Genomic DNA, 27,377 nt, shown 5'->3' with positions numbered 1-27,377 from the left:
GAGGGGATGTTAAACTGTAGGTTCCGGCTGTCATTGAACATTCTTGGCAGTCATTATGGGTAGTCAGATGCCAGTAAGTCTGACCAGTTTTACCAAGGGGTATTGGGTTGAGCGGGTATCTGGGTTGTGGAGCTCAGATAGGCAGTCGCTCCTTGTAAAACACTGGTACTCAGTTGCATCGTGACTGGAAGTCGACTCTAACATAATTGGGACAAAGGCTCTTGAGATAATAACGACAATAATAATGAGATATAAGCACCGCAGGACATCTGAGGCTGATGACGGGGAGTAGCGACCCCGGTGGGCTATATATACTGAGTTCTCCAGGGAGAGTATACTGTCTCCCATCTCCGGCCGGTCGGAGTGAACCATGACGGGGGTAGGTCTCACGCCTCTGGCTTGGCTTGGCCGTCCAGAGTGGAGTCGCTAGAGCAGGGTTAGTAGCCCTGCTCGGAGGATAGGTGCCTCGTGGTAAGTGACCCACAGGGAGCGCGTAATCTGCGTTTAAAATCCGCCGAGGTATCCTCACACTTCAGCAGCTCATGTCGATGTTGCCCTCTTGTTGCTATTCAGTGACTGATTCCCGGGGGCCCAGTAAGTGAGCTGGTGAGTCTCCACCTGCCATTTTTACCATTTCACCATTTTTACATGTATCTAATACACTGTCATCGGCAGGTGCCATAGTTCCCGTAGTTTCAACATTCCTAGTCCATTAGCATCCCATCACAATAGCCCAAGTAGTTTTCATCAACAGTTAGCAATGGTATAGCACAGAACCGGGATTGTCTTTTTTTAACGACGTCCACCGGGGATTGTCCTTGGGTTCATTTCTATACCTCTAGTGTTTAAAGGAATAATCGTCGGTTTTGTTTCACCGTTTCATTAAAGTTGTCTCAAAAGGGCTTCAGAGTGTTGGCTTCGGCCCCACGTTTGCCTCCCAAAAATTCGGAACTCTGTAGTCCCGAGGTCTGGAAGAGACATACAAAATAATAATGAGATATAACGCAACAAATTCGGAGAGTGGGGGCTCGTGACGCCACGTCTAGGTATGTAAAATTTGTACTAAGCAGTGACTTAACACAAAATTCAAGCGTGTTATATCTTCGTTATTATTTGTTTGTGAGAAGGAAAAAGAAAAAATACGTGACCATTATTTTAGGATTATCTAAAAGACGGACTAATTACTTTTTTTGATTCACCATACCACCTATTTCATAACATTCATTTCTATACATTTCAAGTGTAGTATTGCTCTGGAAGTTCCACATCAGGTGTTCCAGATCTTCGATGTATATACGTCAATAGAGAGTGCTTATCAGGTTGAACCACTTTTGCTAAAACTTCATATCTTTATACGCTATAGTCTAGCTGGGCTCCTGGCGTTCCACATCAGGTGTTTTACATCTTCAATTTTTATAAGTCAACAGAGAGTGCTTATCAGATTGAACAACTTTTGCTAAAACGTCACACCTCTATATGCTATAGTCTAGCTGGGCCTCTGGAGTTCCACATCAGGTGTTTTAGATCTTCAATTTGTATAAGTCAATAGAAAGTGCTTATCAAATTGAACAACTTTTGCTAAAACGTCATACCTGTATATGGTACAGAGAAGCTGGGCTCTTGGGGTTCCACATCAGGTGTTCCAGATCTTAAAATTTATTATCTCAGCTGAAAATGCTCATCATATGAAACAATTTTTGCCATGGCACCATTTTTGTATCTCTTATAGTTTTGTTGGTCTGTTGGTGTTCTGCATCAGGTCTTCAAGTTTCGAAGATAAATTATAGCCTATATATTGACCAGGTTTAATACTGATACAACAAAGAAAAAATCATTGAAATCCGTTCAGTAGTTCCGAAGATTAGCGTGTACAAACAAACAGACATACAGACATACAGACATACAGACAGAATTTTTTTTTGGATTTGTGCTCCATTACTGTTTCTAAACCCCACCCAATTATTATTTTTTAAATATATTCAATGTACAGACACAGTTTTTTTACAGATTTATTATATGTATAGATTAATATCGATTCGAAATTATTTTAAATTAAATTTTCTTTTATATGATAAATTGTTTTTAAGTATTTTCCGATTATGTTTTTCAGAAACATCTAGCGAACATCGACAATCTAGAGTTACCGGTAGAATAGTCAAACTTTATTCGGGAACGAGACCTGAACCCATACTGTGTTCCGGTGAAGGTTTTCAAGGAGACCCTAACGACTGTGCTGTTTTCTATCGTTGTATGAAGTCAGGTCGCGGAAAATATACAGTTTTCAGGGTAAATGAATTTTATGAAATAACTTTACATAAGTTAAATTAGTTTTAAAATTTTTATACATTTTTTTTTATTTAACATAGATATAATTATACTAGTAAAAAAAAATTAGACCCCACGACCCGAGGGTTTCTACCCCAAACGGTACGAAAATATAGTTGCTGACAAGGCCACTTTATACTAATTATATGTATTTTTGCAGTTTCAATGCGGACCTGGCACTGTTTACGATCCTGAAACTGAAGTATGTAATCATCCTAGAAGTACAAAACGTATAGAATGTGGCGGTCTGTCAACGCCAGCACCAACAGTTGACCGCTTTAATAACAATGAAATCGAAGGAGCACAAAACGAAATACCTTCACCTATAACAAGCCAGCCTATTCGCATAGAAACAACAACTGGTGCTCAAACAATTTTTTCTACTATGTATCCTTGGGCAACTTCTGGCTCGACTATAAATAATCCAACAAAACGCCAAACGTTTGCGCATTCAACAGGATTCACTAATGCTTACACGACAGCTGCACTTCCTGAAACATCAGTAACCCAGAGTCAACAGTATACGACCAGATCAACCCATCCACCAACCTCTACGGTAACCCAAATAAGTTCCCGAGATAACATTTGTACCTCAGACGGTTTCATGGGTGACAGTGAAAATTGTCGGAAGTTTTATAGGTGTGTAGGTAATCAAAGAGGTACATATACAAGGTTCGAGTTTTCGTGTAGCGAATCAACGATATGGGATGATGATACACAAAGCTGCAATCACGCTTGGGCTGTAAAGAGAAGTAGATGCGGTAGGAGTAACCAAGACAGTCAGTATGCAACAAATAAAGACGTACTTCAAAAACCTACCTCAACAGATAAAACAATTCCTCAACAGCTTCAAATAAGTTATGGATCAGATGTTACCCAAACTCAAACACAAATAAGTAATGAATCGGTCATACAAAACCAAACTCAAATTAACTTTGGTGATCGCCTAAATTCTAACAAAGGCACAAAAGCTACACAAAACCAGACTCAAATCAGCCATGGTTCAGCAACTAGTCAATCGCAGACCCAGATTGATTTCAGTGATAAAGGGGTACAAACACAATTACAAATTGATCATTCGAAACAATCAAGTCAGTCTCAGGTACAGGTTCATGCATCAACTACAAAAGCACCATCCACATCCACAAGTTTGTCTACACCTCATGCCAGCTCACAGGAAAGTAACATGTGTTCTAGGTCTGGTTTTATGGGAGATACTAATGACTGCAAGAAATTTTATAGATGCATTGATAATGGCAGAGGTGGTTACACTAAATTTGAATTTTCATGTGGACAGGGAACTGTTTGGGATCAGAGTATTGAAGCTTGTAACCATGCTTGGGCTGTCAAAGAATGTGGAGGTAAAGGCCCTGTAGACACTCCAAGTACTACGCAGGCAGCTACGAGTTCTTCTACGTCTACACAAAATTATTATACAACATCTTCAACTGAAAATTATCAAACAACGTCAGGCTTTATTCCCACGGAAGACACCGAAGACAGTGGTTATGGTCAACCTAATCAAAACCCCACAGCGGCCACAACAGCAACAAGTTCGACAACATTAAGTTCAACTACTGTAGTTTCAACAACAGCAAAATTACCATCCAATGGAAATTGTCAATCAAGTGGATTTATTGGTGATGCTAACGACTGCAAAATATTTTATAGGTGTGTTGAGAACGGCAGAGGTGGCTTTACCAAATACGAGTTCAAGTGTGGTGAAGGCACTGTTTGGGATCCAGATCTGGAAGCTTGTAACCACGCTTGGGCTGTAAAAAGATGTGGTGGTCATGCATCTTCTGATGATCACAAGGTCGACACAACAACTGAAAAAGCTCCTACTCTTTCTACTGTCCACACTCAAACTACCATAGTAACTCAATCACCTACCGAATCTGCCGCAACACAGGATGATGACTACGATACTGGTTATGGATCTGTAAATAATGAAATTTCTTCATCAACGACGACGACTACAAAACAACCCCAGAAAGAAGATAATGTGGGCAACGTATGTCTTTCAAGTGGTTTTATGGGTGATGAAAACGATTGTAAAAAGTTTTACAGATGCGTGGATAACGGTAATGGAGGTTACATTCGTTATGAATTTACATGTGGTGAAGGCACAGTATGGGACCCTAAGATTGAAGCTTGTAATCATGCATGGGCAGTAGAAAAATGTGGTGGATCAACGGTCAACAATCAGGAAGCTACCACAGCTAAACCTGCTACCACTGTCGAAGAAGCTGACAAAGGTACCACCGAAAGCATCCATAGTACTGTTGCATCTACGATTAGTTCAAGTTCCTCATCCATTTCATCTACTACAGAATCAACATCTTCGGGTAGCAATGAATGCACACGTGATGGTTTTATGGGAGACCAAAAGGACTGTAAGAAGTTCTATAGATGTGTTGATAACGGAAAAGGATCATTTACAAAATACGAATTTTCTTGTGGTGAAGGAACCGTATGGGATCAAAAAATCGAAGCTTGCAATCATGCATGGGCGGTGGAAAAATGTGGTGGAACTGCTGTTTCCTCCCCTACTCATCTCGAAACAACTACTCTATATCGTCCTACTATGAATGATGAGATAGATAATGGCTATCCTTCGAACATTGACACAGGCTATGAAATAAGTACACAAAAGACAACAACAACTCAGTCTGTACCGTCAAGTTCAGTAGCTGTCGGTGAAGGGAACAGTTGTACAACTAGTGGATTTGTTGGGGACAAAAACGACTGCAAGAAGTTTTATAGATGCGTCGATAATGGAAATGGTGGCTTTATTCGTTATGAATTTAGCTGTGGTGAAGGTACATTATGGGACCAGAGCATAGAAGCATGTAATCATGCATGGGCGGTTAAAGATTGTGGTACTGGAATCAATACTATACACACGTCGAGCCAAAGTCCCGCACACGTTACATCGACATCAGATAATGAAGATCAAGGTTATCCTCAAAGTACTGAGAAAACAACCACTACAACGGTTAGCACATATCCAGATGAAGGTACCAGTGGAGAATGTTCTAAAGAAGGTTTCATTGGCGATAAAAGAAATTGTAAAAAGTTTTACAGGTGTGTAGACAATGGTCGAGGTGGATACACTAAGTTCGAATTTACGTGTGGTGAGGGTACTTATTGGAATCAAGAAATATTATCATGCGACCACGCTACTTCTACTAAACCGTGTGGAGAAATTGAAAGTAGTTCTAGTGCACAAACATCTGAACCGGCTCATGATGAAATTTATACAGAGGTTACAAGCTCATCAACCGAGGAAAATATATATCAAACTCAAAAACCACCCATGTCATCAGGAGTATGTACATCAGAAGGATTCTACGGTGATCCGAACGACTGCAAAAAGTTTTACAGATGCGTGGATAACGGCAAAGGAAGTTATACGAAGTATGATTTCACTTGTGGCGATGGCACAGTCTGGGATCAAGAAATACAAGCATGTAATCACGTATCAAACAACAGAAACTGTTCATCTAGTTCTTCCTCTCAGTCGACAAGTACGTCTCAAACAACTGAAAAATCTCCAGAAGCTGGTAGTTCAACCACTACGGTTACACAGATCCAACACTCAACTGAGAAAACAGATAGCTCATCTGTCTCAAGCAGTAACCAGTGCACATCTGAGGGATTCTTTGCAGATCCTAATGATTGCAAAAAGTTTATTCGCTGCGTAAGTAATGAGAAGGGTGGATATACAAAATACGAATTTTCTTGTGGTGAAGGAACAATTTGGGTACAAGATATTTTGGCATGTGACCACGATACCGACAAAACTACTTGCTCTCCACAATCAACGACCAGGCCTTCAACATCCGAGGGACATCCACAAACTACTGAAAAGGTAGAAGCGAGCATTTCTACATCGCGGCCACAGACAACTGATAAATTGGAAGATGAATATGATAGTGGAACTTCCGATAAACCAACCCAACCAGGAAGCGGTGTTTGTTCATCAGAAGGATTTTACGGAAACGAGAATGACTGTAGACAATTCTACAGGTGTGTGGATAATGGCCAAGGTGGATATACTAAATTCGAATTTACATGCGGTGAAGGCACGGCATGGGACTCCGAAATTCAAACGTGTAACCATATCGATCAAGTAAAAAATTGTCATGGTACCAGTGAATCACACCCTGTAATGCATGATGAAGATAATACTCAGTCAACAGGAACTTCTAGTGCACCAGAATCTAGTACAGCGGCTTCTAGCACGTCTTCGAGTACAACTAGCACAACTAATTCTGAAACAAGTCAAGGTTCATCGTCGTCAAATAAAAATTCTTGCGATAGTGAAGGTTACTTTGGAGATACACAAGACTGCAAAAAGTTCTATAGATGTGTGGATAATGGCAAAGGAGGCTACACAAAGTATGACTATGTATGTGGCGAGGGTACAATCTGGGATCAAGACATAACTACTTGTAACCATCCACAAGACGTTGTCAATCCCTCCTGTAATCAAAAACAAGAAAGCACAACATCAACGACGATGGCTACTGCATCTTCAAGTGACTCTTCATCATCATCATCATCAACCGACAGTACACAAAGCTCATCAACTCAATCATCAACTGAAAGTACACAAAGTTCGTCAGCTCAAACAACACAGAGCACATCAAACTGTTCTCAGGAAGATTCCTCCAAAAAACCCGTAAATCAAAATATTACATGCGATAAAGCAGGCTATTATCCCAATCCTAATGATTGCAAGAAATTTTATAGGTGTGTGGATTGGGATGGTGACGGTAAACGATTCTCTGTCTATCACTTTGAATGCGGTGAAGGTACAATTTGGGACCCAGCTGTTGAAACATGTAATCATGAAGAGTCAGTTTACCCTCCACGGGACTGCAGCGGGACTCAATCGCAAAGCGAAAATCAGCCACCAGCAACTGAAGGAACAACTACAACACAACAGGGAACAAGTAGCTCCCAAGGAAGTACAACTCAATCTTCATCTACATCCCAATCGACAACACAGTCGACAACTACTGAACCTACAACTCAGCAATCAACGACTTCCGAACAAACAACAACTCAACATTCGACTAGTTCGGCACAAACGACAACAGAAAAATCAACGACATCAGAACCGGCAACTACACAATCCTCTACTACATCAGAGTCAACCACTCAATCTTCTACTACATCAGAATCAACAACTCAATCTTCTACTACATCAGAATCAACAACTCAATCTTCTACTACATCAGAATCAACAACTCAATCTTCTACAACATCAGAACAAACAACGCAATCTTCTACAACATCAGAACAAACAACGCAATCATCTACTACATCAGAATCAACAACTCAATCCTCTACTACATCAGAACCAACAACACAATCTTCTACTACATCAGAACCAACAACAACGGAACAATCAACAACAACAGACCAAACAACTACAGAGCAATCGACAACTTCTGAACCAACTACTGAACAATCAACTACGTCTGAACAGACAACACAGGAATCAACCATGACTGAACAAAGTACTACAGAACAATCTACCACCGAGCAATCTACAACTGAATCGTCAACTACTGAATCGTCAACTACCGAATCATCAACTACTGAATCGTCAACTACTGAATCATCAACTACAGAATCCACTACAACAGAACAAAGCACAACCCAACAATCAACTACCACTGAACAAAGTACGACCGAGGAGTCTACAAGCAGTGAAGGAACGACTACCGAACAGTCGACTACAGAACAAACTACTGAAAGTTCCACAACGGAGAGTGGCACAGAAAATACATCTGAGAGCAAATGCCCCGAAACAAACGACGATCAATCACTATTTGTATGTCCCACGTCATTTAGAAGACATCCCAAGTATTGCAATCTCTTCTACCAATGTGACGAGAACAATGATACGCACGATGTGAAAATTGCAGTATTTACTTGTCCTAATAACACTATTTATGACGAGAATCAAACACGCTGCGTCGAAGAAAACAAAGCTGATAAAAAGTGCGATGGTCAAATTGCACAAAAAAGAAGGTTTAAAAGATTGGATAAACACTACAAAGAACCAGTAAGTATTCATTTGCAACTAGTTTACCGCTCTTGAAAAAAGCTAATTCTTAACAAAAAATAAACCTTCTCGTAACTAAGTATTTTAAGATTATATTTTTTTGTACTAATTGTTGTAACTTTTTTTTCAGCTTGTGGCGTCAAAAGAAAGTTACAAATGTTCAAGCGCCGGATACTTTTCATTTGAAAAGGAGAGCGAATGTTCACCGGCTTTCCTGAAATGTAAAACAGATAAAACGAACAAGATAAGAGGTTTTGTGTACCAGTGTCCAAATGGCTACGTATACTGGTCAATAAGTAAGCGATGTGAACCGATCAACCGAGTAAGAGATTGCAAACGTTCTAACAACGACTGGTCTGAAAGGTGGGAGATACCGGTGGAAAGAAGAAATGTAGCGCCGTCCAGTGCGTGAATTAGATTCTATCATAATATAAGCAGTGGCATTTTTTTGTGATACAACATAATGTACATTTCGTGCAATATGGTTAATAGGAATTTAAAATTTAGGGAAATAAGCTTTACAGTAGGTATTTGAACATATTATGAGCATAGTATTCATATTTAATGAGTACAACGGTTATTCCGCCTTATAGCGAAGCAGTTTTTTGTTCCAATAAAAGTTCATTTCATAGAACTCATCATGACAGCTCGGCCTATCTTCTATTTTTACAAGAGATGTTATATTTATTTTCTACTTTGATAGCCTGATTAAATTAGGATTTCTTAACGAAATAGAATTATTAACTAAGTATATATGTTTTACGAAATATCTAGTCTATTGAATATTTTCTCGACATACAATACTTGCTGCCATAATATTAAGAGGAATCAAAACTTGTGAACAAAATATTGTGAATTGTCAATAAAAACAATATTTTGATCACGACTTCATTAGAATGTAAGCCATGTAATAAATAACCAAGGGAATAAATTATTAGCAAATAAATAATTGTTTTACTTAATATCATATTTATACCAAAAGAAGAAATAAAATAAGAAAAACATTTAATAAAATAATTTAATACTCATTCCTAAAATAACAATAATTAAAGTTAATACAGTTATAATAAAATCAAATCAATACCCATACACGAAGACAAAAGTCCTTTACAAAATATTGTCAGTTCAGCAATTATAAAATCTGTGACACTTTCTTCTTGACTATGGTGGATCGCATTGCTAAATATAGTTCCTAAGAAGGCATGGCATGCAGTATCCGTTGCTATAATATTTCCTTTCAAATCGATTGTTAATCTATTTTTCTCTATAACGGCATCAGACTCTTGATTGGGCGGGTCTATGGCCAACTTGGGATTTTCAGATTTATTATAGATACCTGCCGCTGAAATAATGACTGGTTGGTAAGTATCCGTGATTCTCTTATCAATTCTCTCCAGTGAACTTGTTGACAAAGAAGTTTCAACCTCTTCAGATTTGGGTACTTGTATGACACTTTTCCTTGTTCGGTTAGTTGTTGTAGCTTCTGTAGGGCTTGTTTTAACATTAAGTTTATTATGAAATAGGAATTCTAAAAATAAAGGTAACAGACTCAACTTAGTTGTATTTTGACTAACATCTAAAGTTACGGCAGTTTCCGTACTGTTATTGACCATTCGATGGCTTGACATTCTAGTATCACTATCACTTGAATAGGCATTTATTTGTGGATGGATTTGTATTTTATTAAAGGGCTCAGTGTTTTTGTCCGATACATTATTTACTTTGTTCTCTGTGGCAGTAAATAAATGGCGATCACTTTTTGTTACAATCGGGGCTTTTATATTTTCTGCCTCTGTTAGAGTTTCTTGAGAAAAGGCATTCATAGAGTCGTCCTCATTTTCCAAGGCGTTGATTATGTCCCTTATATTGTTTAATTTCCTCCCTTTCTTAGACGGCCTACTTGGTTTATTCATAAGTTTAAAATCACTTACAGTTTTGTCAACTTCTGCATATTTGTCAAGTAGTTTCTGTATTTTCTCTGTATATATGGTATGTTGGGATTTTGGTGTCAAAATGATAGGATCAAAAGCGATACCTCCTTTGTCCCAAATGGAAATAGCTCGCGATAAGAATTCAATAAGTTGATGTGGTAAAGACCTCCAGTATTTTCTCAAAGGTGAGTTTTCCATGTAAGCTGATAGCGTGATATATTCAATAGCAATATTCGAATATATGGGTTCTTTCTTAGGATTTTTATTCCAGAGTGAATTCAAAGCTATTTCATTATTTTCTTCAGCACTCAACCAACCTAGATTTGTGGTGTCATTTACAACTACCATTAAATGGTACTTGACGTTTGGATATTTATCTGATAACGCTTCAATGTAAGGCATGTATTGGCCAAAATCTACCTCTTCAGTCGGCTTGGCAAAAATGTGCATAAACACGTCGGGACATGAAGTTTTTGGTAATATTCTTGCATTTTTATTGGCGATTATAAGACTTGCAGGTTTTAGATTAGCAGTTGGTAGCATAGAAAATGCAAAAAGGCTATTATAAACTACAAATGTCATAAGACTAATCATTCCGAGTCCTATCCACCAGTAAGCAACGAAAGATGACCAGTGATCTGTAAAGACACAAAAATATTTCAATTAGTTTCTGCGCACCCAGCCAATTCAATACTGCCACCGAAGATGAATTGAATCGTGTTTTATAACAATGAAGGTACCTATGGAAAATGTTACACGCAAACGACTATATACCTACTACTATTCTAATGACATATCAGTGCATGGTACCTGGCCAGCGCGTGATAATGGAGGCTGCACCTTTCAGATTGTTTCTGGTCCGTCCCCTGTAGGTGGAGGAGCGCAGCCTCCGAGGGTATCTAGGGCTGTAGTGCTCCTCTTCGGAAATATCCTCACATAGTAACGGGTGTTGCTCCTTGTAGTACTCACTCATCACTTGCCATTGATTCTACTATTAACAAAAACAAAATAGAAATCGTACTATTCTAATATGAGATCGACAAACTATTATCAGCAAATCGAAAATTAAAACGTTTAATAAAATATTAATAATCGACAAATTCACAAATGACGTTTGTTGTGAATTTTATCACTTGAAATTTTAAGGGCACTCATTTATGTTAGGGGCGAAAGAGGCTACATTTCTACTAAAAAGTTTTCGTCACAAAAAGTTTGCCGTATCCAACCAATCCATTAAATATGATAAATTGCAATAATTCTCAAACACACATTAAAAAACATGCTTACTTTTTAATGTTAAAATTAAGGATTAATCAACAAAGTAACAAACATTTTAATAAAGCGGATAAGATATTGAAAAAAAAAATAACCAGGGTTAGCTATGTAGGTACGTTACAAATCGGAAAATAAAATTTTCAGACTAAGCCAACAAAGAACTGGTTGTGAAAACCACTATTTCGAGTTATCCGTTAATTTGTATTTTATGCTCGATGATTTTTGAATGCATTGTATATACAAAGTTTGATAACACAAAAAATAGTTGCGAACATAAACACCTACCGTCATTTGTATTTCCTTTGATGATTCACTTATTTTTGTTAACTTTTATTCGTTGTTGTAATCACAGAAGTAAGTTTACTGAGCGTGTTGCGTAGAACTCGATAAATTACATTTAACCGAATATGCACGTAAGTTCCTATATAAATGTCGCAGTGGCACGTTTACATTTTCCGCCATAATTTTGTTGATTCAACATTGAATTCGTCTCACGTACATACGCCTTGCAGTTACGATTGTTACTGAATTTTGCCGATTTTGCACTTGTGAAGGTGAATTATGACATTGTTATGCATCATCTTCTTGTTTTGCCTGCTAACAATGAACGGCCAGTTTTGCTGCATTTCATGTGTTTGTGGTAGTTTGCTAAACTAGCTGTTCTCCGCAGTTTCACCCGCGTCCAAAGGGAAATACTTCCCGTTTTAAAAATCTGTTTACCAAATTTCATTTTAATTGGTTAAGTAGTATTGGTGTGAAATTGTGATAGAATTGTAGTTACTTTCGCATGAAAAATATTGTTGTCTGAAAACCATCTTAGTTTTTTCACCAAACCAAAAAGTTTGTTCCAATACCAATTTAAAAAAAATATAACTGACATTGTATTTCAAAATTGGAATGTCTATTAAATTTGTTGCAAATGTCGTTCTCCCAGTTTAATTTTTTCACATACGTTGATAAATCGGAGTTTTAAATTAAAAAAGAACTATTACGATAATACTCCGTGGAACAGTGTAAGGTAAGTTGTAGCTACCATTTCTTATTTATTTATTAACGGTTACCTATCTTTTTTTTTTGAAAAGTTTTGTATGTTTAAATCCTTAAAATATGAGGCTTAAATCACCGAAAATACAAAGAAAACACTACTGCGTAAAAATATTACAGTAATTACAAAAAGGTGACTTAGGTATGCATGATCTTGTAAATTTGGAGCTACTTGAGTCCTGTTGATCTATCAAATAAGGCAGAAAGAACAAATTAACGAATATAGTCTTAATTATATGAAAACTTACAGGACATAATGGTGGAGCGTGCTCCACAAACAAAACAGGACGAACAGTATCCGTTGCTGAAGGTGGATGGTGGGGGTGATGGCGGGGTCCACCAGCAGGCGTCGCCCACCCTCGTCGCCCCCGGCTGGGGGGTCACCTGCTCCCCTAAACAATCCTGGCTTGTCCGCTGGCCTGGTTAATATGATTCATTTATCCTTGTTCCTGACCTTTGCGCTACAGACCTACAATTGTAAAGTAAAAAATAATCATTTGTTTATGTTTTCAGAATACATCTCGGCGTGCTGGATGACTTTAATTCTGCTGGGGATATCCTTCCTCGTATTTTATGCTTTAGGTATGGAGGTGTACCGAAAACAGCCCGTCTTAATCATTAAATGCAATACAAGTAAACCAGCAAGTGACGTGTACTACCACCACATTGTTCAACGTGGCAGCTATGCTCCCTTCATGCTTTATGCTGATTACCTGGCAAATATGGCGACACAGTATCCTGAACTTCATTTCCATGTTTTCTTTCTGATGGACGACTCTCTACAAACTGCGTTCCGAGGACCGAGGCATGCACGATTTATCAATAAACTGATACCATACACTGCTGGCAATATGTATTCGTTCACAAAACTGGATGATAGCAGCAAGCGTGAAATAGCAGACTTTGAAAGAAGATACCAAAACGTTAACGTCACGATTATGTCTCTTAGCAAGTACATGGCAATGACACCTTTGAAGTACAAGTGGAGGACTATACCACTTTCCTATCTACCCTTCTATGCTAGGGTTTTCTCAGTCTGGCAAAATGGGGGAGTGTCTATGGACTTAAATAATTTCAATAACAATTACAATAATCGCCAGCATGACGATCGTAGAATTACCGCGATATTGAAACAGCACAATGATGGTATTAAAGTTGAAGAATACACAAATGCCTTAAATAAAATAGATCGCGAAGAAGAAAGTGAATTTTTCACTATATTCTACGGGCTAATCCATCAAATTTTAAACGAAACGAGAACATTCTTAACAAAAAGCTTCCCCTTCCCTCAAGTGTCTACCGAAAAGGGCCTGTTACAAAACGAACCCTTGATTCGCACTAACAGGAACAAGCGTGATGTTTCTATGCCGATGAATGAAAATAATAACTCTGACACCGTTTCTCATGTCTATGTTGAAATTATGAATTCAACGAACGACACCGATTTAAAGAAAAACGAGTATCAAACTTTATCCAGCTCAGATGTTAATCTAGAGAAATTAAAGGATAACATAAACGACGCTATCAAAGTATTGCAAATAAATAACAACTTGAGTAATGTTAACATCACAAACAAAACTGAAGATCTGAATAAAACTGAACTACAAACAGAAGTTTTCAATAAGTCCGACACTCCTCAAGTGGTTTTGTTTTACGACTTTTCCTTATTTTCTGATGGCATGGCACCTTCATTTGTGTTGCCTGAACCATTAATTCGCACCGATTTTAGACAAAACAATCGAATCTCGGAATTTGGAAAACCAGGAAAATATGGGAATAACGTGGCACATCTTCTTTCTATTGATTCTGAAGGCTCGTTCATAGCGGCTTCCTCTAGACTGCATCCATTTTTAGGACATCTGATAACTGCCGGTTGTCAACGTATGCAACCTAAATTCGCTATTCAAGATACAATTTTAACGCAATGTTCAGGAATATTTAAGGAAGATACATACTGCAACAATATTTATTTACTTTAGTTTTAATTTCTTGTTTACGTTAATGTTTGTTAATATTCTTCTATTTCTTGTTTTTTTCATTGGTTTCACTCAGTTAGCATGGAAAATGTACTGAATTTAGACAATTTTAGTATTAAAATGTTCCTATTTCTATGATGTCCTGTTTCATTTCTAAACTCAAACAGTTCCTTATACTCGGGTTTTCTCAAAAAGGCGGCTTCGATGGCCTTCAACGGAATGCAGCTGAGTAAAAAACATTTTCTGGGAGTGATTTCATTTTCAGTTTGCGGGTATTGGTGTCCTATGAAAAGCAAAATGAAGAATGAAAGAAACAACGCCGGTGACTATCTATCCATCTTTCCCGCTTTTACGCCGAAATTACTGAACCAAAAATGTGAAACTTGGTACACACAAATAATTGTATGTAAAAATATTGTTTGTTGCCCGTGGTACTACCAAAGAAAAGTAGTTCCCTCCCCTACTCAAAATTCTTGGTATACCTAGTTCACACTGGATCCGTCCGGGTGAAACCATACGTTTGGGATCTCAGTCCTACCAACTTTCAGTGTTGTACCTTTGTGCAACTTTTATTCGGGTACGGGAAATAGTTTCCATAGTACGTGGGTGGAATCTCTGAAGGGAGCTAGTTGCTTACATGGCTACGGTTCCGTTATGGTTAGATGACTACATTCAGTTATTCATATAAGTCCATAGATATGCGAAAAATGGATTACATAATGGACTTTTACATAAAATATGCATAAAACTCAAAAAGAGTATTTAATTACTCTATAATTGATACTTTTCCAGAATGGACTTGACAGTTACGTAGGCACCTATACCTACATTGTCACAATGGTAATCAGAGGGTTATAAACATCACATTTCGTACAATGATTTCTGAAAAACAGATCTTAAATCCACAGCTAGATCACGGATAGCTATTTACAATGAAGTTGCCTTTTAACATGGTTTTGGCTCCAATGCTGAAGCCATATCTTGGACGCACACGAATGTTTTGCCACCATCCGACGTTTTATATGAGCATTTTATATACTTACCTGTATGGATTACTCGGCCTTGTAAGTACCTATGGATTTTATGTTTCCGAGATGTCGGCCCTACAACCCAAGAATTTAGTAGAAATGTCATTTTTTTTAGATTCAGAGGTACCTAGCATAGGTAAACCCCCTAAGACGACCCACTGACCTTCTCCGTTGTCTGTAAAAATACAATTTAGTTTCCTGATACAAATATAATAGTAATAAGGTCATCCCTTATAATAAAATTAAAAAATATAAAATAATAAAAGGCATATTATTAAGCGATATAAATATTTCCTATTACAGCTAATAAGCGCAAATCATTTGAGGAAGCATCTGGGAGAATTGCCTCCAGATTGGACTGCATCGAGTGCTCAAGTACAGGAAGGTCAACACTTCATGCTGCTTCACGATTTGAAGATTATCGCCACAGCTATGGGGCTGGTCCAGTATGCTTGTCTATTAGCGGGCTGTTTGACTGTAAGACACTGTTAAAACTAGTATTAAAAGAGTAACCATACAAGTATGAATAATCATACCAACGTATATTCCATTAAGAGCCAATTTATTTTATTACTCAAATTGCTAAGAAAGGCACGCACATCATCATCTCCCGAGCCTTTTCCCATCTATGTTGAGGACGGCTTTATTTTGCACATAGTTGTCGAATTCAGAAGCTGGTAAAATACATAATTTCCATTACAGGAGAATCCGTCGTTATTTATTCCGCATCTATCTGGACAATTGCTCATCGTTTCCGTAAAGATACTGAACGCACTCCTACTACTTGCTCCGGTCAACAAGAAAGCAATTGGCAAGTTGACTCACAAAGTGCCCGCAATATTGCTGATGATGTTCAACTGGCTCCAAGAGTTCTGCGTATTCAGACAATACTTATGTATATGTGACTTATGATGGATAAATCAAAAGTAAAGAATATTGAGCGTGTGTTTTCTATTTATCGTTTTGGTCCGACTCTTGATATTTTCTTGTGTATATTATATATTTTTACTTTCGTAGCAAAAGAGCTGTGCGATGACATAAAGATCAACAACCAAAATCTTTTACGTATCCAATGTTTCGTTTTATTAGACCCTAATATTATAATATCCCTGGACCCTTATATTATTATTTTCAGGTAGGTGATATTATTTTATCAGGGACTTACCGTAAACTATCAAATACATATTTGTTTTTAAGTAGGTATATTTATGGGCAAGTAGGACCTCAGAATAAATCGATGTTTATGAACTTAATATTTACTGCCTAGTGATTTTTTCTTTATACATTAAACGAGCTGGAAATGACAACGATCTTTGTAATTTTCCTTTTTTTGTTTTTGAAGCTGTAGGTTTAAACCAAGTAGTGACGACCCTATTTATTTTATTTCTATACTTATTTTAAAAATAAAATATTGTGACATTGACAATGGCAATGAACATATCGTACGCCATCCGGCTGTCATTACCTATTCACACCTCTGAATGCGCCACATTATGTAATAATAATTTATAAACATTTTACGTGAAAATTCGTGCGGTTACTCATGGAATGTCCATTATTATAGTTTTCCCGCGACCGCTACCATGATGGTTAATAGTGGTTGAAATGAACCAGCATGGAAACGGAGAGTAATACATTATTGACTCAGCTTAGGCTTAAACATGAGAATCACGCGAATGCTGTAAGTATAATGCCCCGAATACTACTCAGTAGCAGTCTTTACAATTCCACGTCAGAGGCCGTCAGGCGTAGGTACTTGAGAAAACTCTGACACCAGTTCTTGTTAGGTATAATGAACCTGCAGCTCATGAAGCAGAAGATAAAAGTATAAGAACATGATTGTCTCCTGTACCTTCACTAGTATATTATAGACTCTGAGAGTCCTTATGGATAAGACATATAAGGTAGAAAATATATAATAAAGAAACACACCTGACTTGCATTTCTAACTGTTTTACATATCATTCATTAGAATTACCTCTGATACGAGAGCAGTAGGTAAGTTAAATACTTTCTTTCTGCTTAGAAAATGACTTCATGCAGACAGAACCAGTCAAACTCTATGGGTACTTTAAAGAGTCATGGAATTTTGGTTTTCTCTTTTCAGTTAACACACATCAGCGGCGAAGCTTCAGAGGGCCTGAAAATAAAATTACGAGCATTGCTTGTGGCGCTACTGGGCGTGTCGATGTCGGCATGTGCGTTTGCCTCCCAACCCGTCGAACTGGAGTTAGATGACGACGATGTCGCTCAGAAACTCAACAATGTCAGCTTTGCTAGGCGGTATGTCACATATCCATACTAGAGTAGTTTTCTTTTGGGAACTCATCAAATGTTCGGCGGTTCTGCGGATGCAGCGTGAGGGCGGGGCGATAGTGTGTTAAACTATAGTGGATTTTAGTATTACTTATTCATTATTATTAAGTAGGACTAAAAGTGGAAACTCTTTCGAAAAATCCCGTGGCTCCGTATTAGTATAAATAAGGGCGCTTTCAACTTATGCGTTTCTTGACGGCCGCCTGCGATGCCGAAGCGGTGCTCGTCTAAGCTGAAATAACGCGTCCCACTACCGCATTTACGGTGCAAGTTCAGTTTATAGAGATGTGATATGGCAGGCAACGTATAGAAATTTACAATGATGGACTAGTAACGCAACTTTCATGTTTCAGGATCACTAAGCCTACAATTCGACTTGTCATGGGATATGGGAAGCTCAGTGCATTTGTCACCGCAACTACATCACTGCTTTTATTGGTGGCTGTCATGTCTAAGGTATGTTTGTATGGTATCTGTGTTCAGTAATCATGACTTCAGAAAATGTTAGGTAATGTAGTTGTAGACAATACCCTGTCTTGAATTAACGATAAATGATTTGTAAAGAGAATAGGTAGGTACTTGTGGGGCAAATTCAAAAGTTGGTTTGAAGTTCTTCTTACTATATGGCCAAGGTTTAATCATATAACATGTCGGACGAACTCCAAATTCAAATTGTAATAATCTGGGATGCCTCAGCGTGTCTTCTCAGACACAGGAGCGTAGGACCAGATACATATATGGTTCAATCTACCCGAAAGACGCTGGCAGGCATAACTGCTAGTGTATGGTCATAACAGACAGTTTTGCCTGGCACCCGAGTGGTCGCAGCCCGTAGTGGATACGTTTGCCTGGCAAATCCGACGTGTATAGCTAGCTTTTCCCATCAACTTCTGATGTCACCTAATCACTTACCTATCGAAACCCGATGTGTAAATATAGCTGGCTCTTCCCCATCAACTTCTGTTGTCACCGAATCACTTTATCACTTTCCTGTCGAAGCAATCCTGGTGGCGTCGTGGGGCTCGCTGGTTGGCCGCACCCGCGCTGCTGGTGGCTGCGCTAGAGACGGCCTCCGATGCCAGCGACGCCATGCTTGCGGCCGTTCTGCGAGGTTCTGCTGAGCCAGCCCGCGTCGCCGTACAAACCGCCGCCGCTGCCTTACTCATCACCGTCGAGATATTAGTCTGGTTGGTTCTTCTTCTTTCGTGTCTATGACATGTCATGTAGTGAATCTACACTTTGTCAGCCTACAGCGAAAGTACGGTCTTGTTGGTACCTACATTTCATGGAGAACAGATGACTAGCAGAGATTCCATAACATAAAATTTCCTAAGAAAGTAGCGCGCCAAAATACGGGTGTTCGGGGCCGAGGAACCTAACTATCTCCTTCTTAATACGATTTCTTTGGAACCTGCCCATTTTTTTGTAATATTTACCAAAACTCGTTGATAGATGTTCCAAAGAACCCGAACGCCGCATTAGTCATTCTTAACTGATCGATTTAGTCATACCCACCGAAGGTACTTGAACTAGAATAAGGCGCAACAATCACTTGCTTACTTGCTTTAGAGTCTGAGTCGCAGAGCCAAAGACAATATGTGTGTACATTTACACACACAAGTAAGCCTCACCCGCTTTCGTGGGGTAACTTTTTATGTATCTCCTCATCATCTATAGTTTGCTACTTACAGGTACTTCATAGCGAAATTTTTCGAGTATAATCCACCCCCGACAGCCGAAGACCGAGAAAAAGGAAACCTAATGAGATCAATGCCACAATAAAATAATTCAACAAGTAATAGATACACATACATCTAGATATTTTGTATCTATAAATCGCTTTTTAAAAAGAGGTGATATTTATTTTATTCCTATATTATCAGTTATTGGCGTGATTTTGTAATTGATCTTGAAAATAAAAATAAGTAAAACAGAAAAGATGACTTCTATAAAAATTTTGCATATGTTCTCTTTAAACCGACCATAAAACATAATATTATGTGTCCCACAGAATTCATCTAAACAGGAGTTTTTCAACGGTAGATTATATTTCTTTAGAGGTACATGTTAATAACGAAATGGTTAGAGGAAAACACAGATGTCTGTTACAATATAAAATAAATATAATTTTGTATAAAACCTACACACAACTATTGCAATACACTGGTCATTCGGTCAGACCACAACAAAATTAAACACCGATAAGCATATCACTATATTATTGCTCTTATACAATTAATAAAGCTCCGAAAAGTTAGTCTCATTTTCTTAATTGCTAATATACGTACTTTAATTCATAAGATTACAAAATAGTAAGTTCATTGTGAGAAAAATATAAACATAACAAAAGTTAAAAATATGACAAATAAAGATTGATAGATAGCTTTCTTTTTAAAATACATATTTTTTCATGATCAGATTTTAAAATTTCTATAAATCCTCCTTTATTTATAAATGCGAAGGGATCTGTTTGTAGAGCTATTGGTCAAAACTAATGAACCAATTTTAAATCTAAAATGCTTTGGATTCATAAAGCTGAAGAGCTTAAATAAGTAAAGACTTATTTTTGAAAAAAAGTCATGCCTCCACATTTCACGCAAGTAAATCGAGGTCTAAGGTGCTGCTCACCACACCAGATCATAATTTCACGTTTTGCTGAAATAGCTATGTAGTCGTTTATATCCGACAAACTCGAAATGTACATATCGAGTTTGTCTGACTGAAATCTATCTCGCAAAAACGTAGACACCCTCATAAGTACATCTTCATCAGGATTGATGTCGTTCAAACGACTAAAGTCACGTACAGTTAAAAGTGATATTATTCTAAAACAGAGTTCGGTGAAAAAGTCACATTCCTTCTGCGAATATTCCTCAAACCACTTTTCAAAGTTATCTACAGTCACTTGTTTTACCAGGATAGTATGTGGCCCAACAATCAGTCTTTGTCCAACTTGTAGTGTATTGATATCGCCGGAAAACTTGTTCATATACTCGTCCCCCTCGACCCAAGTTTTATTTCGGGATTCTTTATCATGCTTCAGTTTTGAAAAGTGTTCCAAAACCTTCTTTTTCAAGTTTAATAACGTATCTCTGTTAACCCTGCCATCGCGAATGTAGGTTTTTAGCCCAGCAACGAATTCACTGTCATTATCATCTATAGTAATTTTTGACTTCAAATGATTAAATATAAATAATACTAAACGCCTCTTCCAGTCAGGAAAAATTGAGTTGATGAAGTCTAGTTCTGAGGGTATGAGCGAGATTATTAGTTCAGTACACACCAAGAGAAACGCATTATGCAAATCTTCACTTATCTGACAAAGTAGGTCTATAATAAAATCTAGGTCAACTTTACTCAAATTGATAATGAAAGTAGATATCTTAATAATCTCTTCAGGGCGGATATTGCATACCAATTCTTTTAACGATACATTTGTGGAGCCTGCCGCACCACATGATGGATATATTCTAGTAGGTGCATTTTTTGTGGTAACTTTTGCGGGTCCATATTTAGCAAGTAGTTTGGCCCGGGCCTGCTCTCCCATCCGGAACATTTTGCCAGCACTAACTCTATGCTGATTATTTATTAAAACCTTGCCATCCGGCGCCAGCGATATTCTAACTTTATTTTTATTGAATGCTTTGTTCATATAGCTCAGCTTCCCGAAGAATTGGTCTTTATTTTCTATTGTCTTAATAGCTCTTATAACATCAGTGTTACCTTCTATAGTACCTTTAATTCTTCGCGTCTCAGCTGTTACTTTGTCGAATATTTTCCTGAAAGTGAAAATGTTACATATTTTGATAAGGTTTCAATCTCTTCATGATTATCTAAATTAAAACCCCACCTCTATAATAAAAAGCGTTAAACATGGACTAAAGTTAGAACCTATAAAAATGCAGGTAATTTGTAAATTTAATCTAGGTTCATTCATAGGACTGTCAGATATTATTCAAACAATAATAAAATATGCAAATGTCACCTACACATGACTTTTGTACAACTTTGTAAAAAAATGATTAAATGAAAAAATGGTGATGAACTTTTCTAAGTTTGTATGTACTTTCTAAGTTGGTATAACTTGGACACCAATGGCTGATAAAAAGGTGAAGGAAAACATCTTGAGGAAACCTGGACTATAAAGTCTGAAATCACCAACCCGCATTGAGCAAGCGTGGTGATTAATGCTCAATCCTTCTCCGTTTGAGAGGAGGCCTGTGCCCAGCAGTGGGACGATAAAAAGGCTGTAACAGTAAAGTACCTTCTATTGTTGCTAGACAAAGATTCTCTGAATTCGTTAATTTTCTGAGCTTGTGCATCCTGCACGATGTCTTGTGCAGTCTGATTGGACATGACTCCGACACCAAGGAAAAGCAGGGATGTTGTGAACTGGAAAATTTCTAGTTTCGTTGGTCTTTCTCCATACTTAGCCATCTGAAACATTAAAGACATTAATCATGTGTAGAGGCTGTTAGTAAAAATATATTTAAAGATTTTAAGAGCTACCATGAGTTAGGAAAAAGTTTGTTTGCCTACTATAACTTATTTTTTTTCTGATTTACCTTATAGGACTTCTAATGGTGACCGCACATCTACGAAACTACTAGTGTTGATGTATTTTTTTTACTCGTTCACGCAAGAACTACTGGTTGGTAATTGAAGGAATTCGGTAGTATAGTACAGCTTATATATATCAGTATAACATTTAGGCTACTTTATATCAATCAGACGGAAGTAGATCCTTCGAGTCGCGGGTAAAACCACGGCCGCAAGCTAGTTGTAAATATTATGTTGATATCCATGTCGATTCTAATGTAAAGGAGGGTACGCACCTTGTAGATCATGTCTCCCAATCCATTGACTACGCCAATGAATCCAGTTGCAATATTCGTGTACTTTAAGAAGTCTAATGCGCTCATAAGGATCTGTAAAAAGTTTAAATTTAGATTTGTTTTTAATCACAGATTACATTATTGATGATGTCCTCCTAGCTAATTGTCAGCTACGGCGGCTGTTCTCATGTAAGGAAATTAGCCAACTGCGCAGGACATATTATATTGCACAAGCATTTGCGCAGACACAGGTGCACTCACTATTCCTTCACTCTCATAGCCCGATGGGACGGCAATCCGACACGACCGGAGAGAGATCAGGCGAACACGAACACTATTAACACGCTATATTATTATCACGCTGTTATTAGGTCGACCTGCATGGAACTTACTTACCTAATGGAATCTAAGGTAACTAACTCAATCATCTTCCAAGAATCGTAGCGTCACGAAAGTTGGCAGTTGTAAGTATGTAGTTCTGATGACAATTCCATAAGATGGCACTGTCGAACTGATCTGATCTGACGATGATATTGAACCGGAAATTCATTATGAAACATCGTGTCATAGCTGTGAACTTTGTCAATTTTGTATTTCAAGGTCTGATGATGCAGCGGGGAGATAGGCACTATAAAAGCGTGATTTTCCAGTGTTTTAGATATTAATTAATTTATTTCATGCGGATCCATCGATAATAAGGTTAAGCAACGCTTGAGTCGGTCAGTCCCTGCCCCCTGGGTGACCGTAGACGAATAGGTGCATCTTAGACTAACTTCGTACCTTAACATTTCTGCCTGATGCAGCGGCCCAAGACAACAGCTTCCCTGCTGTAGTAAAGGAAATACCGACGCCCGATATTATTATATTTATCCAGTTGGAGCGAGCTTCCATGTTCTTCAGGCCGATACTCTTAAACCAAGAAAGAAAAGCTGAATACAATGACCTCTTTTTGACATAATGCGTGACGCCGCTATGTATGTTTGTCTGAGGTACTGCTAAATGGATGAACCGATTAGGATGCTGTTTATTTTATTTGAATTTAAAGCAGGTACCGATAAGTTAAAACTGTTGCACTGTACATTGGGGGTGTTTTAATAATTCGGTATATCTTAAGCAATAATAAAACATTTCCTTTTAAATGTTAAGGTACTTTTACCCAAACTACTTATACCTGTTCATGTCGAGCTCTGTCGACCAATTTTCCAATGGATCGACCGATGCTGTAGACCCCTGTGACTGACGCCACGCCTACAGCTGTGCCAACGAGCACGGGTGCCACGACAGGAGTCGCGAATACAGAACCCACAACTGCTACAATAGCACCTACACTAGCAGCTGTAAACATACAAACTCAAACTCAAAAACGTTTATTCAAATTACGCTGATAAATCAGAACTTTTCCCAACAAAAAGGCTCGGAAGATGATGATGTTGTAAAACTACTTCACGAAAGATGATAGATGTCATAGGTACCTGTGCTCACGTTGTCAGCAACGTTGAGCACGCGAGCGCCCGGGCCCAGTTCGGGTGATGCCTGGACTGTCCATACTACTTTCGGCATTTCACCTTCCTGTCGGAAAAAATTGGGTTCTAGGTAAATATCTGGAATTTGTAAATCATTTTTCGCTATAAAAATAAAAATAAAAAATTTGTAGTATCTTTGTACTATTTTATATGATTACTTTAAATGGTTAAATAAATAAAGTAAGGTAAGTACTTACTTTGGTAATAATTCCGCTATATTCTCCATTTTGGGGTACAACCATCACACATTTTGGAAGTTTGTTTTGCGATAGATAATCGCTCCAGGTTTCATAAACTCGCGCGTCGTGATCTATAAATATTTTGCAGCCCTTTACTGCAAATTAATGACAATTACATGAGTTGATTCGGTTTGAAAAGGATATACCTGCATAAATAAATTTTTTTGAAAGTAAGTAACTCGTACCTCCAGGTTTCTTTGAAATACATTTCCTAATACTGAACACATGAAATACTAAGATATGGACGGATTTCCCTTTCTTCGTGTGCAGATTAAGCCAATAATCTCTTGGTGTTATTTGATAAAACTTGATTTCTCTACTTGGTATGACGCAGACCACTCGTAACACCGATATGATCAAGTTTTCGGCATTGTGAGAATATTTATCTGGAAGAACAAACATAAAAGTATCAGTTTTATTTAAGGCTAAGAAGCTAAGAAATCTATTGCTACTATTAACTACCGCATACTTAGGATGTCCACCAGAGCCTTTAAATCAAACGAGGGTACGCTAAATGTCCCATAAAGCAGGTATTTCAGGGAAAAATGCTTAGGTGCCTACTATAGACTGCGAACATATTTTGCTGGTTATACAAATCTAATAATTCAATGTACCTAACATCGCAAATTACTTTATACTGAACCAGCAGAACTCATAAAAGATAATCAGTACTCAGTAGGTACCTACGAAGTCATAAATATATTTTTATATTAACGATGTAGGTACCTTGTTCTAGAATCTTTTTGAATACATTCATGCATGTCTCCTCGTCACGAGCGTCGTAGCCTTGTAGTTTCAGTTCGCTGTCACTGTTCCCTAAGCAGTCGGTCAAATTACCCTCGACACTGGGAGGTCCACAGAGAGCTACTGCTATCTTTTGCAACAGAAATCTTCGGTCCTTCTTCTCATACCTGTTTTTAAACAAAGGTAATGGGCTTAGATTATTGGATAAAAAGGTAGGCAGGTACGTCAATAAATACTGGGACAGATAGATGTATGATAACGCAGTATTTTTTTTTATTTCACAGCCTTAAAATTATTATTTGGTAGAAAATTGTGTGCGGCGAGAAATTTCTCTAATAATACAACCATTTGTATAATCTATACTATTTCTTAAATTAAAAACAGGAGAAAATATCTAAAACGAATAAGTTCAAACTTCTGCTAAGCGAAGAACAGAATTAACTACTTAACAAATTGTAACTAAGTAGGTACATATAACATATAGAATCAGATCCGTTCAATCAGATTCAAGATCCGAGACAATATTATCGATTAAAATGCCTTCGTGCTACTTAGTGTTATCTGTCAAAGAGATAACGTGAGCAACATTTATGTAGGTTTATACTCCATTTATTTAATTTGATAAAAATAGTTATTAGAAAGATTTTATCAAAGCTTTGTTAGCACCCACCAATTAAGTAGGCCCTGTTAGAACTCAATAAGTTGAATTCTTTGTTGCACTTGACGTTCGATTACTTATAAAGTTTTTGTTGCAGAAACTTAGGGCTCCCACACAAAACTGCAAAATCGCAAAGCAAATATCTGCGAATTCACAAGAATGCATCCTAAGAACGCCCGATCTCATTCGCATCGCGCATTCCTGCGATATTAGCCGCGGGCGATGTAGACTGGAAGCCGACCCCAACATAGCTGGGACAAGGTGACGTGTATCATCTATGAAGGTGACAATGACAAATGAGCAACAAACTCAATTATAGTTCGGCCATTCAGAGAATGCGTTCCTGACACGTCGCGATTGAACTGACGACGTAATAACATTCATTGATTATTGATATAATAATGTTGTTTTAATGCTCCTCAATTGTTAAAACGGTAAACAACCAGCAAAAATATTTTTATCGTAACTGCAACGCCATTGCAAAGTTACGTCGTCAGTTCAATCGCGACGTGTCAGGAACGCATTCTCTGAATGGCCGAACTATAGGTACTTACAATTCCCAATCGGCATCGCCGGTAGCTTCATAATATTCCTGCTGTATTTCTACTGCACTCATATCGAGGCGTTTATTTTCTCTCGGCGAGTCTGCCATCTTTGTCACGTAGGTATCTACTGAAAATGGACGAATAAAAAAATCTATTAACAGTCCCAAATAAGTAAGTGGAGTTCAGGGTTCGATTCCTAGGGCGTAAAAATATCATAGTATAAAACAAAAAGTATGTTAACTTACTTACCTACATTAAGTACTGCTTATGGTCAATGGACCCCACCTCAATTTTCTGTATTTTTATTACAAGGTTCCAATTACATAATAATTTGAAATTATATTTTAGTTTATAAATATATATGGAACCTTAAATAAAGAGATAATTTTTATGCCACGCACACGCATAAAATGGCGGCTTGTCATGAGCGCGAGGTACATAACATAAATACCTACACGACGTTCTTCATTACATGAATCGTTACAATGCAAAACGTGAAAAAAGGAGGGCTTATTTTTTTAAAGCTGCTCAAATAATCTTACAGTCATTAAAGGTTACTTATATTATCACCGTCTACGATCACCCTAACAAAATATATTAACTAAACTAACCAACTCAACATACCTTGTTGTGATCTATTTATAGAATTCCCCACTCGTTTGCGTACTCACAACCAATCACTTGCAAGAATAAATGCAGACTGTTGCATACTTAGACCGCGTCCGGTTTTGCAAGGACTCGCATCGCGCAAAATAATCACCGACCATAGACAACTTTGACTGTGTTGTCAGCTAAAAAAACTAACATCTATAGTAATATTCGGATTTGGGGCTTCCCCTCTTTTGATAAGATTTGG

General features: G+C 37.8%; 5 protein-coding genes across 8 annotated transcripts in view; 3 read left to right on the top strand and 2 right to left on the bottom strand.

Annotated features, from left to right (window-relative positions):
- Window positions 1-9,353, top strand: part of LOC124633515 (mucin-22-like) — a 29,906-nt gene extending 20,553 nt beyond the window's left edge. The window contains exons 3-5 of the mRNA XM_047168763.1: window positions 2,111-2,286; window positions 2,486-8,407; window positions 8,538-9,353. Of these exons, the coding sequence (XP_047024719.1) occupies window positions 2,111-2,286; window positions 2,486-8,407; window positions 8,538-8,819 (6,380 nt within the window). The 3' untranslated portion in view covers window positions 8,820-9,353. The remainder of the gene's footprint in view (window positions 1-2,110; window positions 2,287-2,485; window positions 8,408-8,537) is intronic.
- A 42-nt stretch (window positions 9,354-9,395) lies between these two features.
- On the bottom strand, window positions 9,396-12,131 carry LOC124633518. Of its 2 annotated transcripts, none has more exons than XM_047168767.1 (3): window positions 11,899-12,131; window positions 11,149-11,329; window positions 9,396-10,976 (listed from the first exon to the last, which is right to left on the bottom strand). In XM_047168767.1, exons 2-3 carry the CDS (start codon window positions 11,309-11,311, stop codon window positions 9,469-9,471), a joined length of 1,671 nt encoding a protein of 556 aa, XP_047024723.1. In that variant the 5' UTR covers window positions 11,312-11,329; window positions 11,899-12,131; the 3' UTR covers window positions 9,396-9,468. The 2 variants fall into 2 exon arrangements, with proteins under 2 accessions (XP_047024723.1, XP_047024724.1); XM_047168768.1 differs by having other exon boundaries at window positions 11,179-11,329.
- A 449-nt stretch (window positions 12,132-12,580) lies between these two features.
- Window positions 12,581-14,771, top strand: LOC124633519. The gene is made up of 3 exons (XM_047168769.1): window positions 12,581-12,631; window positions 12,908-13,079; window positions 13,171-14,771. The coding sequence occupies exons 2-3, from the start codon at window positions 12,914-12,916 to the stop codon at window positions 14,634-14,636; spliced, it is 1,632 nt and encodes a 543-aa protein (XP_047024725.1). The 5' UTR covers window positions 12,581-12,631; window positions 12,908-12,913; the 3' UTR covers window positions 14,637-14,771.
- A 639-nt stretch (window positions 14,772-15,410) lies between these two features.
- On the top strand, window positions 15,411-19,778 carry LOC124633520. 2 transcript variants are annotated; one of them, XM_047168771.1, is made up of 6 exons: window positions 15,411-15,697; window positions 15,965-16,138; window positions 17,769-17,944; window positions 18,331-18,433; window positions 18,977-19,164; window positions 19,669-19,778. In XM_047168771.1, exons 1-6 carry the CDS (start codon window positions 15,566-15,568, stop codon window positions 19,757-19,759), a joined length of 864 nt encoding a protein of 287 aa, XP_047024727.1. In that variant the 5' UTR covers window positions 15,411-15,565; the 3' UTR covers window positions 19,760-19,778. The 2 variants fall into 2 exon arrangements, with proteins under 2 accessions (XP_047024727.1, XP_047024726.1); XM_047168770.1 differs by lacking the exons at window positions 15,411-15,697; window positions 15,965-16,138 and adding an exon at window positions 17,073-17,342.
- Window positions 19,779-20,078: 300 nt separating this feature from the next.
- LOC124633516 lies at window positions 20,079-27,244 on the bottom strand. Of its 2 annotated transcripts, XM_047168765.1 has the most exons (12): window positions 27,146-27,162; window positions 26,771-26,815; window positions 26,531-26,648; window positions 25,301-25,485; window positions 24,760-24,960; window positions 24,533-24,669; window positions 24,285-24,381; window positions 23,984-24,147; window positions 23,593-23,721; window positions 22,813-22,905; window positions 22,242-22,414; window positions 20,079-21,756 (listed from the first exon to the last, which is right to left on the bottom strand). In XM_047168765.1, the coding sequence occupies exons 3-12, from the start codon at window positions 26,626-26,628 to the stop codon at window positions 20,538-20,540; spliced, it is 2,496 nt and encodes an 831-aa protein (XP_047024721.1). In that variant the 5' UTR covers window positions 26,629-26,648; window positions 26,771-26,815; window positions 27,146-27,162; the 3' UTR covers window positions 20,079-20,537. The 2 variants fall into 2 exon arrangements, with proteins under 2 accessions (XP_047024721.1, XP_047024720.1); XM_047168764.1 differs by lacking the exon at window positions 26,771-26,815 and having other exon boundaries at window positions 27,146-27,244.
- Between the last annotated feature and the right edge of the window lie 133 nt (window positions 27,245-27,377).

Source organism: Helicoverpa zea, chromosome 9, assembly GCF_022581195.2.
Source record: "Helicoverpa zea isolate HzStark_Cry1AcR chromosome 9, ilHelZeax1.1, whole genome shotgun sequence".
Classification (NCBI taxonomy): domain Eukaryota; kingdom Metazoa; phylum Arthropoda; class Insecta; order Lepidoptera; family Noctuidae; genus Helicoverpa; species Helicoverpa zea.
Note: the sequence above shows the minus strand (reverse complement) of the source record. Positions and strands in the feature narration are given on the sequence as shown.